This window comes from Babylonia areolata, chromosome 9, assembly GCF_041734735.1.
Source record: "Babylonia areolata isolate BAREFJ2019XMU chromosome 9, ASM4173473v1, whole genome shotgun sequence".
Taxonomy (NCBI): Eukaryota; Metazoa; Mollusca; class Gastropoda; order Neogastropoda; family Buccinidae; genus Babylonia; species Babylonia areolata.
The window spans coordinates 21,357,905-21,370,404 of NC_134884.1; the positions used below are offsets into that span (position 1 = coordinate 21,357,905).

The 12,500-nt window shown below is 42.2% G+C and overlaps 1 protein-coding gene across 1 annotated transcript in view; it reads left to right on the forward strand.

Annotated features, from left to right (window-relative positions):
* The window catches only part of LOC143285779 (A disintegrin and metalloproteinase with thrombospondin motifs 18-like), a 257,129-nt gene that overhangs the window by 182,799 nt on the left and 61,830 nt on the right, over positions 1 to 12,500 (forward strand). Inside the window, exon 5 of the mRNA XM_076593195.1 lies at positions 5,676 to 6,553. Coding sequence (XP_076449310.1) covers positions 5,676 to 6,553 — 878 coding nt within the window. The remainder of the gene's footprint in view (positions 1 to 5,675; positions 6,554 to 12,500) is intronic.

A 12,500-nucleotide genomic window follows, 5' to 3' on the forward strand; every position in this document is an offset into this window, starting at 1 on the left:
ACTGATGTAGATTAGCAAGAACAGGTTAGAAGAATGGACCATGCCCAAAATCTTAATCCTTGAATAATAATTTTAAAAAAAAAATTGAGTTCAAAGTTCTCTTACTACCCAGCTACAGCTGACCCACCCACCCACCCCCCGCCGTTAAGAACCTAGACACGGGTTGTTTCTTTTTTGACTCACTTGTGTAAACAAAGTGAGCCTATGTTTTAACCCGGTGTTCGGTTGTCTGTGTGTGTGTGTGTGTGTCCGTGGTAAACTTTAACATTGACATTTTCTCTGCAAATACTTTGTCAGTTGACACCAAATTAGGCATAAAAAATAGGAAAAATTCAGTTCTTTCCAGTCATCTTGTTTAAAACAATATTGCACCTCTGGGATGGACACACACACACACACACACACACACACACACACACAAAATGAAGCCTAATTATATGCAAGCTGCATTTACTGTTATATTTATATTTTTTTGTATTCTCTAAACTTGGCACTTTGATCTGATATTCTGACCCAACAACAAGAGCATCCATTATTATCATTTTTTGTTCAAATAGGAACTTCTTTTGCTAAGCATGGAAGTTTTATTTATTTTGCAAACGTTTTGGTGCAGATAGTAAAAAAGGGAAATTACTCTGTAATTAATGCTAGGGGACTTAATTCGAATCTGGTTAGGACTTCTTTTTTTTTAACGCGAAGCTTTATAATAACAAATACAGAACACATTTTAACGATTAGATTTTTTTTTTTAAAGTGTATCACAAGTGAGTCTTGAAGGCCTTGCCTCTCTTGTTTTTCTTATCTGTATGACGAACGATATTGAATTTCACATTATTAGTCTACATGTGAGAAACTCCTTAATATAAAACCCCACCATCATTCACCAACCACGCCTCTTTTCCAGGGCAAAATGTTATAAAGGAAACAGGGATAGATGGATGTGCTCTGGCTTGAATTCCTGATTCCGTGAAGAGACAGGAAGTGAAAACAATGCAAATCAAACAAGATGTGTAATATATATATATATATATATATATATATAAAGATTGGGGTTTTTTTAAAGAAGGGAAAGAAAAGGACAATAAACAAAACAAAACAAAAATGTGTAAAAAAAAAAAAAAATAATTAGAAATGAAAAATAAAGAAAAATGAATAAATAATAATAATAACAATAACAACAACAACAATAATAATAATGTGTAATAAAAAAAAAAAAAAAAGATTTTTTTTTTTTTTTTAAAGAGAGGGAGAGAAATGGCAAAAGAAAGGGACTCGTTTGAACAGATCTCACATCACGACATTGATTTGCACGTGCAGTGCTAACGAACAAATGGGGGTGGGGGGGGCCCCGCCCACTAGGGGTTGGTTGCCAGTCTTGTTCAGCGAGAAAAGGAATAGATGTTGGGAGTTGGAGTGTCTGTGATGTGACACTGTTGCCCTTTCTTTCTTGGTGGGCAAGCCACACGGTAAAAACGGGGTGCACGTGTATCGGGGTCTTGGTTTGCAGAAAGAAAAAAAAAAGTGGGGGTGGAGAGGGCGTTAGGGGCGGGAGCGCCCGGGGGCGGGGGGGGGGAGTCAGCAAGTGTACTGAGGGCCAGGAGCTAGTCGCATTGCTTGGTTCGAACTTTTTAACAGTTACATGTGACTAAATGGCTACGCAGACCGAACTACGCCATTGGTCAGTTCCATACTACACACAGTTTACTAGTAGCGGGTTACGACCATACTAGGCTTTTCCGTCCGAGCAATGCAACTGGCTCCCTCAGAAGCCGTATTATGTGTTTGTTTAACTTGAGTTTGATTACATTGTTCCTTGTTTTTTTTAGTGTGCAGTAGTTTGTGTGTGTGTGTGTGTGTGTGTGTGTGTGTGTGTGTGTCTGTGTGTGTGTCTGTGTCTGTGGTCCTTCTCTTCTCTCTCTCTGTGTCTCTCTGCCATTGTCTGTCTGTCTCTGCCTCTGTCTCTCTGTCTGTCTGTCTCTCTAAAACAACGGCAGATATGTAAGTTGGTCAGTGTGCTGATAACTCTACCGTTGGAAAATAAAGATTCATTCATTCATTCATTCATTCATTCATTCTCTCTCTCTCTCTCTCTCTCTCTGTCAGCCTCTCTCTTTCTTTCTTTCGTTCTCTCTTTCTCTTTCTCTTACTCTTTCTTTTTTTCTTTCTCTCTCTTTATCCCACTTTCTTTCCCTCTTTCTTTCTTTGTCTGTCTGTCTGTCTGTCTGTCTGTCTCTCAAACAACGGCAGATATTTAAGTCTGTCTGTGTGCTGATATGTGTACTGTTGGAAAAGAAAGATTCATTCATTTATTCATTCATTAATTCATTCTCTCTCTCTCTCTTTGTCTACCTCTCTCTTTCTTTATTTCGTTCTCTCTTTCTCTTTCTTTGTCTCTCTCTCTTTCTTATTTCTTTCTCTCTCTCTCTATCTCACTCTCTCTTTCTCTCTCTATTTCACTATTTCTTTCCCTCTTTCTTTCCTTGTCTGTCTGTCTCTCTGTCTCTCTCTCTCGCTTTGAGTTGTTCTGAAGTTGTCAAAAGTGTTATTCCAGAACAGCAGAAATTGTATTCTCTCTGATGCTATGTTCACGAGTGATCACGGTAAAGAGAATGGGAAATTTATTGTATAATTAAAGGGGTCATTAAACATCAAACATAGTGCTCCAAGCAGGTATTAACCGCATGCATTCACACATCTTCCAACATGCTGACGTTTCCATAATGAACGTTTCCCTCTTTTGAAGAACTTTACAAATGCAAAGTACAATGTCGAATTTATGTTTTCGTCCTTCTAATATAAAAAGCAAGACAAAGAAACTTTTTTTTTTATATGCTGTTCGTTGCTAATATTCTAAACGGATGTTATCATTTTTCCTCGGGTCTGCTAGCACTGGGTATGATAATATTGTTATCATATTGTATTGCAATACGTTTTTGTCACAAAATATTTCTCTGTTTGTAATTAGGGTTGCTCTTTATGGGGGTGTAGCCCGTCGTTATACTGCAGCCTCACTCGCGGCCAGACATGGTAGCTATTTTTTAAGACAAGACACTTTCTGTTCTGTGTCATTTTGATTTTTTACTGTTGAAGAATTCAATATTTTAGATATAATGCTATCCTAACCTAGAAATAGAGTTAAGGTCAATAAATCAAAACCAAAAAGAAAAACTGAAGTACCTATAATAGTTTTGTAGTTATAGAGCTTTAATTTTGTTTGTTTGTCGGCCATTTTGAATCGTTTTCATGGCAACCGGAACATGAAGAGTGCATTTAAAAAAAACATTTTTTTGTGAATCCTGGTTGATACTTAACAATATCCACCTGTAATAGTTAATCACAATTTAGAACGAAACCGTTTTGAACATAACTGCCATGTTTGGCCGTATGTATCATGGACACTTCATCATCTCCAGCAGACTCTTACATTAGCAATAATTGTAATCCTGACAGCTACAGACAATGAAAGCCCAGTTGTTCATATTGTGCACACATATGGTCACGCAGTGCATGATGTCCGACATATTATTTTGAACCCTCATGCATTCAATCACATAATCTCACGGAATCAAAAAAAAAAAAAAAAAAGATCTTGGTCGATCACGTGGAGTGTCCTAACCGCTCTTCTGACATTTAGGCTGCTGCATTCCCGGAGTTTGAGCAAAAGTACGGCATGGCACATATGCCAAAAGAATGTTTGTTCTGTAATGGAGAAGAGAATAAAAAAAGGGTTTAGAGGTCAAAACGATGGAAAAACAGCACTCCGCCCTGACGGCAGGAGCAGCACACATTCACACACGTTCACAGCATGTCAGAAGGTGCCAGTGATGCAGGAGATGTGTCATGTTTGTTGGAACCTTGACGAGGGCTTTGTGTAAACAGACAGACGAATCAGCATGGTTCCTCTCTCTCTCTCTCTCTCTCTCTCTCTCTCTGTCTCTCTCTGTGTGTCAGTCTGAGAGCTCTGGAGATGTTGACAAGCTGCTCTGTCAGTATAGCGCTCTGTGTGACAGAAGACAGCGAGATGGTCATCATAACAAAGATTTAAGTGACCACAAAGATTAAAATTAAAAAAATGCTGACTCGATTAACAAAGTGGTTTTCGTCCCCCCCCACCCCCCGCCCCCCATGCAGTGCTGTAGAAAAGAAAATCGAAGATACGTTCATACGGGTTTAAGGGAAGCAAAAACAATCGAAGATAACACACCTGGACTCAGCACTTGGAGACGAGTTTACTGTCGAGAAAGATTAAATGTGGATTATGTCCCTGTTAGACCCACGCATCTTTGTACTTTCAGGATCCCTCTGTTTACTGGGGTTCTTCGTTCTCCTCTCTTTTGGTTTTTTTTTACGGGCGCAATAGCCGAGTGGTTAAAGCGTTGGACTATCAATCTGAGGATCCCGGGTTCGAATCACGGTGACGGCGCCTGGTGGGTAAAGGGTGGAGATTTTTACGATCTCCCAGGTCAACATATGTGCAGACCTGCTAGTGCCTGAACCCCCTTCGTGTGTATATGCAAGCAGAAGATCAAATACGCACGTTAAAGATCCTGCAATCCATGTCAGCGTTCGGTGGGTTATGGAAACAAGAACATACCCAGCATGCACCCCCCCGAAAACGGAGTATGGCTGCCTACATGGCGGGGTAAAAACGGTCATACACGTAAAAGCCCACTCGTGTGCATACGAGTGAACGCAGAAGAAGAAAAAGAGTTTTTTTTCTTTCAGACCTATATTTGATTCCCTCACTGCTGAGACAAATGAGACTTCAAAACAAAACAACCAAGCAAATAAATGATAAATAAGAAAATAAATAAACAAGTGAAGAAATGAATGAATGAATAAATGAATGAATAAACTAATGAATGAATGACGAAATGAATGAATGGATGAATAAAGATGCATCAAAGTGAATTACGGAAATTCCCATCTCTCCTCGAATGTTTGTTATAGTTGTCAGCTGTTAATTTGGTCTTTGCCGTCTCTCAGTCTGCCTGTTTGTTTGTTTGTCTGTGTCGCTCTTCTATTTCTCCCTGACTCTGAGAGAGAGAGAGAGAGAGAGAGAGAGAGAGAGAGAGAGAGAGAGAGAGAGAAAATGAATGAATGAATCAATCAATCTTTATTTTCCAACGGTAGAGTTATCAGCACACTGACCAACTTACATATCTGCCGTTGTTTTAGAGAGACAGAGAGAGAGACAGAGACAGACAGACAATGACAGAGAGACAGAGAGAGAAGGGAAGGACCACAGACACAGACACACACACACACACACACACACACACACACACACACACACACTACTGCACACTAAAAACGAGGAGAGAACGAATGAATGAATGAATGAATGAATGAATGAATGATATGGATACTTATATTGCGCCTACCTTCGGTCGGAGACCAAGCTCAAATCGCTTTACAAACACGGAGTCTTTTGCACAACAGGCTACCTACCTGCGTAGAGCCGACTGACGGCTGCCATTGGGCGCAGATCACTCGTTTCCTGTGTCATTCAATCAGGTTTCAGTAACGCACACATATACTCACACAGACATGTAATATTTTAAGTGTATGACCATTTCGTTTTTATTTATCCCGCCATGAAGGCAGTCAATCTCCGTTTTCGGGGGTGTGCAAAGACTTGTGATTTTCAAAAACATCTTTTATCCTTTTTGCAGGTTCCAGCAGACAGCGGAAGACAAGACCGAGTCCCACCCCAACAACCTTCGGTGGTCAGCATCCTGCCCCACCCACCGAACAATCCTCCTCACCAGACAGTTCCAACGTTCTTCTCAGGAATCCAAAGAACATCAACAAAAAGCAGCACGTACACCTACATCATCTCCATGACAACGAACTGGACAATGTCTTCGAAATTCCTTCCGGCACTGCGGACCAGCTGACCAAACTGCAGCAATTCGTACTCAAAGAAAACAACGACTTTAGGGAAAACAGACAACCCAGCAAGAGGAAGGCAGCAGTGTCTTCCTTTTCCACCAGAGATGACTACGAGGAGGAGGAAAAGAAAGAGGAGGAGGAGGAGGAGGAGGAGGAGGACCTCCAATTCAGGGAACAGAGCACCAAGACGTGGGACAAATTTGATGAGGTGAAGGGTAGTGTAAGACTGGGCGATATACCGAAGGCGAAGAAGAAGCAGCACTTGAACATGTCAGTTTTTTCTCGTGATGGTGACGATGGCAACATGGACAACGTTTCTAGTTATGGGGAGTTTTCCATGGGCCAGGATTCATGGCCATATCTCAGCGATGATGATGATGATGATGATGATGGTGGTGGTGGTGGTGGTGGTGAATTTTCTTCTTCAAGCAGGGTGACAGCTTCTCAGACGGATAAAGGGAAAGGTGAGAATGACGTTGGTGAAGGAGAAGGAGAGAGTGGAGGGTGGAGGAGGGGGAAGCGGTCGTTGCGGAAGTGGAAGTATCTGCAGAGAGGGAGTGAGAAGACGATGGAGATGCTGGTGGTGGTGGACAAGTCCATGATGGATCGCCATGGCAACAAGAACGTCACCACCTACACCCTCACCCTCTTCAACATGGTGAGAACTCTGTGTGTGTGTGTGTGTGTGTGTGTGTGTGTGTGTGTGTGTGTGTGTGTGCTATATGTGTGTTGGCGTGTGTGTATGTGTGTCTGTGTCTGTGTGTCTGTGTCTGTGTCTGGGAGGTGTTATTTTTTACCCATTGTGTGTGTTTTTGTTGTGTTTTTTTCACCCATTACTATGAACGTCATTTTCATGTCTCCCACAATTCTCCATGTAAGGGTTCTCATCCGCTGAAGCGGACATGTGGTGTCTTCACGAAGATAACAAATAAACATCATTTACCTTCTCTCCACCCCCACTCCCTTCCCCTTTCTTCTTCTCCTTCTTCTTCTTTGTTCGTGGGCTGCAACTCCCACGTTCACTCGTATGTACACGAGTGGACTTTTACGTGTTTGACGGTTTTTACCCCGCCATGTAGGCAGACACACTCCATTTTCGAGGGTGTGCATGCTGGGTATTTTCTTGTTTCCCATAACCCACCAAACGCTGACATGGATTACAGGATTTTTAACGTGAGTGTTTGATCTTCTGCTAGCGTATACACACAAAGGGGGTTCAGGCACAAGCAGGTCTGCACAAATGTTGACCTGGGAGATCGGAAAAAATCTCCATCCTTTAAAGCCTGAACCGGACTATAAATGGCGGGCGATTTGAATCAAGCCAGTTTCTCACCAGAGTCTGACACTGTGACGTCGGTGAAGGTTTATTCAAAATAAAAGCCTAATAAAGCTACGGTTTGGCTTCATTTATGGCAGAGAGCGAGATTTGCCTAGCAGCTTCCAATCTAGACCTGAATTGACTTTGGAAAGTACAAAATGTGTCAGCTACACGTAATACAAAATTTGAATGCAGAGAAAAGGGGCGCAACCGAAACGTTGCTCTCGGGAGTTAAGACTTTAACCCACCAGGCGCCGTTGCTGAGATTCGAACCAGGGACCCTCGGGTTGAAAGTTCAACGCTTTGACCACTCGGCTATTGTGCCTGTCTTCCCTTTCATTTTTCCTCCTCCACTTCACCCTACAGCCGATGAGAGCCACGTTGTCACTGAGTCAGGCGGCCATAAGTCACGTACCAGTAAAGATAACGATCCAGGCGACGGATTAACCCGTCCCATCGCGGAGAGAGACTTACTTCCCTCAGACGGTTGAGTTGATAACTTGGATCCCGGTGACGGATTATTCCGTCCCATTGAAGCCCTGTTGAGAGAGACTTATTTCCCTTACTTCGACGATTGAGTCGATAACTTGAAGTGTCTGGATATAACTTGAAGTATCCAGTCGGCCTGTTCGTGGACTCAGAAAATCGGCCGGACCAGCGAAACGGCACGTAGTACAATGAAGTGGCGGTAGTAGTGAGTCATTGGGCAAACTCAGTCATCAGTCAGTGAGTTAGATACCTTTGAAGATTGACAAGGAGTGTCGGGCACTGGATTATCCAACTTTTCTTTTCTTCTTTTTTCTTTTTTTAAATTTCTGGTTCACGTGGTGTCCCCCCCCTTGGAGTTTTGTCTCCTGCATTTTTTTTTTTTTTTCCTCGTCATTCACACGAAATTTCGGATTAAGATGTAGCCAAGTGCTCAGCTGGCTACTAACTGTAGTTCAACTCACAGCACATGCCGTCAAGCGGACGACAGTTTCACTGCAGTGACGGTGTCCAACCATTGACATGAGGAGGTAACTCCTGTGGCGTAACACTATTCAGATTCGATTTTGAAACGTAAGCGTCCGCCGGTCATTTTTCCGAGGCGCTCCTCCCGAGCACACATCGCGTGTCGCACACACAGTCCGCTGCCTGATATTCTACTGCATTGTCTTTTTTTCTTCTTCTCTTCTTCTTTTCTTCTCATAATAACTGTTGTAAATAAAACAATAGAAAAGCCCTTTTTTTGTGACTGGTCTCTGCATGTTCCTGGCCTCCGCGTGGATCTTTTCTATCCTTTCAATTTCTGTTCAGTAATTCAGTAGTTCTTTTGTACCGTCCCTTTATAAAATACCACTCGGGTTCATAACACGGCTACAAAAGCGGCGTCGCCGACAGGATAAGGATCCGCAACAACAGATACAAAATTATTCTTTTTTTTAATGTTTTAATCATTTTATCCAAAATTAATTCACAACTAAACAACCCCTTACCGCTAAGTGTACTTTTTTTTACAAAGAAAAGTGGTTGAAATTGATTTATTTCGGACGCATATCCTTGCTGATTCTTCTCATCCAGTTTTTCCTGTTACGATTTCTCATCTTAATGTAATAAAAAGTCGTTACTCTTTTCACGGCATGCACACACACACACACACACACACACACACACACACACACACACACACAAAAAAAACACCTCCGATTGATTCTTCCTGTAACTTTGTATTCTTAACGAATGCACTTCTAAAAACACTGCAATATGTAGATCTGGGGGGAAAAAAACAAAAAAAAAAAAACAACCAACAACAACAGCCATCCGTTTGAAATTTTTTTTTTTTCCGCTTTGGTGAAAAACAACTTCGTGTTTTTCTCGCGAGCAAAACTGTCACGAGTTACATCCATGTTGGCAGATTTTTTTTTTTTTTTTCTAAAATGGTTTTTGTCACCATCTCTTTCTTGGCTGCATTGAAAACAGATTTTTTTTTTTCTGGGGGAAATTTGTGTGACGGCGTAGAGCAGCCAGACAAAAGGAAACCGATGTCGTCTATTTTATACGAAACATATCTTTAACTCACTCAGTACGGCCAGTCCTCTCTTCTCCTCTACACAGACCCCTCGGATGTCCAGTGGGTGTCTGAATTACCCAACCTTTAGTTTCCGTCGTCAGAATTGTGGTATTCTTTGTCAACATTCACCTCTTCAATATAAGAGCCTTCCGCTTCCAATATTTTGATGATGGTAATTGGGGTGAAACGCTGTTAGCATCGTCTCTTTCGCCGTTCGTATGGAGAGAGTTAAACTGCACAAAAGAAGATAATCACTAGGGATTTGGCTTGATGCTGATATATTATAAGAAAACTGCGAACGCTTCAGAAGAAACTAGAGAGATTGGGGAAGTTGTGACTGTTAAAGGACTAAATCCCGAAGTGTCCGTACATAGGGAAGGTAGCGGAGAATGAATAAGTGAAGATGAGGAGGAGGAAGAGGAGTGGAGGAAGGGGGAAGCTGTTCCACCAACTTCAGAGGGGAAAGGGAGGGATGGGGGGGGAGACTCTTCCTTCTTCCTTTTTTTTCTCTCTCTCTTTATTCAAAGTTATTGCTTCTCACGACCGAAACTTCGGAGGCATGTGACTTGACTGTGTGTGGTCGGATCTCCAGTCATTCATCGCGGCTTTTCTCGGTTAACGTAAACAAACAGGGACCTGAAAGGGAGGGGGAAAGAGGGAGGGCTGGGGGGGGGTGGGCTGGGGGGAGAGGGGGTCAACAGGAGAAGAGTTCAGCAGTTCGATGTGCCTGTGCGCATGTTGATTTTATTTCGCTGTGGAAGCTTTGTGTGCGGGTGCTGATGGACCAGACACATTCCTCCTCCTCCTCCAAGGATACAAAACAATCAAGGGCATTCCGGGCCTCCTTGTGGTATGCCACTTCAAAGGCATTGTCCACGCTCTTTTTGGTGCTCTAGTACAGACTTACTCCCGCCGCCACACCCTACTCCTCTCTCTCTCTCTCTCTCTCTCTCGTTTTTTTTGTTTTGTTTTTTTGTTTTGTTTTGTTTTCTCAGACTGTCTCCATCTGTCTCTGCCCTTCTCTGTCTCTGTCTCTCTCTCACTCTTTCTCTCTCCCCCTTTCTCTCTCTCTCTCTCTCTTTCTCTTATGCGTACATGTTTGTGTGTCTCTTAGAACAACGGCAGATGTGTAAGTAGGCCAAAGTGCTAATATCTTCACCGTTGGAAAATAAAGATTAATTCATTCATTCATTCTCTCTCTCCCTCTCTCTCTGCTCCCACCGTCCCTCCTCTCTCTCTTGTTTCTTTTGATTTCTCGGACTGTCTCTGTCTGTATCCGCCCTTCTCTCTGTCTCTTTCTCTCTCACTCTTTCTTTCCCCCTCTATCTCTCTCTCACACACACTCTCTGTCCCTGTCTTCTCTCCCTCTTCTCTCTCTCTCTCTCATCTCTCTCTGTGCCCCCCCTCCCCCACCCTCCCTCTCTTCCTTTCTGCCCCCCTCACTCTGTGTCTCTAATTATGTCTCTCTCCCACGCCATCTTCATTCCTCCCTCTAATCTTCCCTCCTCCCTCCCCTCTCTCCCTCTCCCCCTATATCCCTCCAACAATCTCCATCCTACCACCCATAGCACCCTTCATCCATCCACCCCCCACCCCACACCACACACACACACACACACCGCCGTCCCTTTTTCTTTTCACTGGCTGAGAGATGACCTTGCTCTGCTCACCAATGAAGCCTGTGTGCTCCTCTCTTTGCTGAGGACCACCACCACAAGTCGCTCAGGACTTTGATACCGGTTTCAAAGACCCGCTAGCGTGGACCGAAATACCTGCATGGGCAATGTCAGTCTACGTGTACCACGACTGACTGAAATACCTGCGTGGACAATGTCACTGTACCTTTACCACCAGCTAACTGGAATACCTGCGTGGACAATGCCAGTTTACGTTTTCCATCATTTATTGGAATACCTGCATGGACAATGCCGGTTTACTTTTTCCATCACTTATTGGAATACCTGCATGGACAATGCCGGTTTACGTTTTCCATCACTTATTGGAATACCTGCATGGACAATGCCGGTTTACGTTTTCCATCATTTATTGGAATACCTGCATGGACAATGCCGGTTTACGTTTTCCATCACTTATTGGAATACCTGCATGGACAATGTCACTTTAGCTTTACCACCAACTAACTGGAATACCTGCATGGACAATGCCAGTTTATTTTTTTCCATCACTTATTGGAATTCCTACATGGACAATGCTAGTTTAATTTTACCATCACTTATTGGAATACCTGCATAGACAATGCTAGTTTACTTTTCCTATCACTTTTTTGGAATTCCTACATGGACAATGGTAGTGTAATTTTTACCGCAACTGACTGAAATACCTGCATGGGCAATGTCACTTTACCTTTATCACCAACTAACTGGAATACCTACATGGACAATGCCAGTTTACGTTTTCCGTCACTTATTGGAATACCTGCACGGACAATCTCAGTTTAGTTTTTCCGTCATTTATTGGAATACCTACATGGACAATGCCAGTTTAGCCACCACTACTTACTGGAAAAACCTGCATGGGTAATGTCAGTTTACTTTAAAGCTTTTTACCACCACTTACTGGAACACATACACGGACAATGCCTGATTTATTTTATCACCTGCCTGCATGGACAAATCCACTTTACCTTTACCGGCCTCTGACTGAAATACCTGCATGGACAATGTTAGTTTACTTTTTCCATCATTTATTGGAATACCTGCATGGACAATGTTAGTTTACTTTTTCCATCATTTATTGGAATACCTGCATGGACAATGTTAGTTTACTTTTTCCATCATTTATTGGAATACCTGCATGGACAATGTTAGTTTACTTTTTCCAACATTTATTGGAATACCTGAATGGACAATGTTAGTTTACTTTTTCCATCATTTATTGGAATACCTTCATGGACAATGTTAGTTTACTTTTTCCATCATTTATTGGAAAACCTGCATGGACAAATGTTAGTTTACTTTTCCATCATTTATTGGAATACCTGCATGGACAATGTTAGTTTACTTTTTCCTTCATTTATTGGAATACCTGCATGGACAATGTTAGTTTACTTTTTCCTTCATTTATTGGAATACCTGCATGGACAATGTTAGTTTACTTTTTCCATCATTTATTGGAATACCTGCATGGACAATGTCAGTTTACCTTTTCCATCATTTATTGGAAAACCTATATGGACAATGTTAGTTTGCTTTTCCCATCATTTATTGGAATACCTGC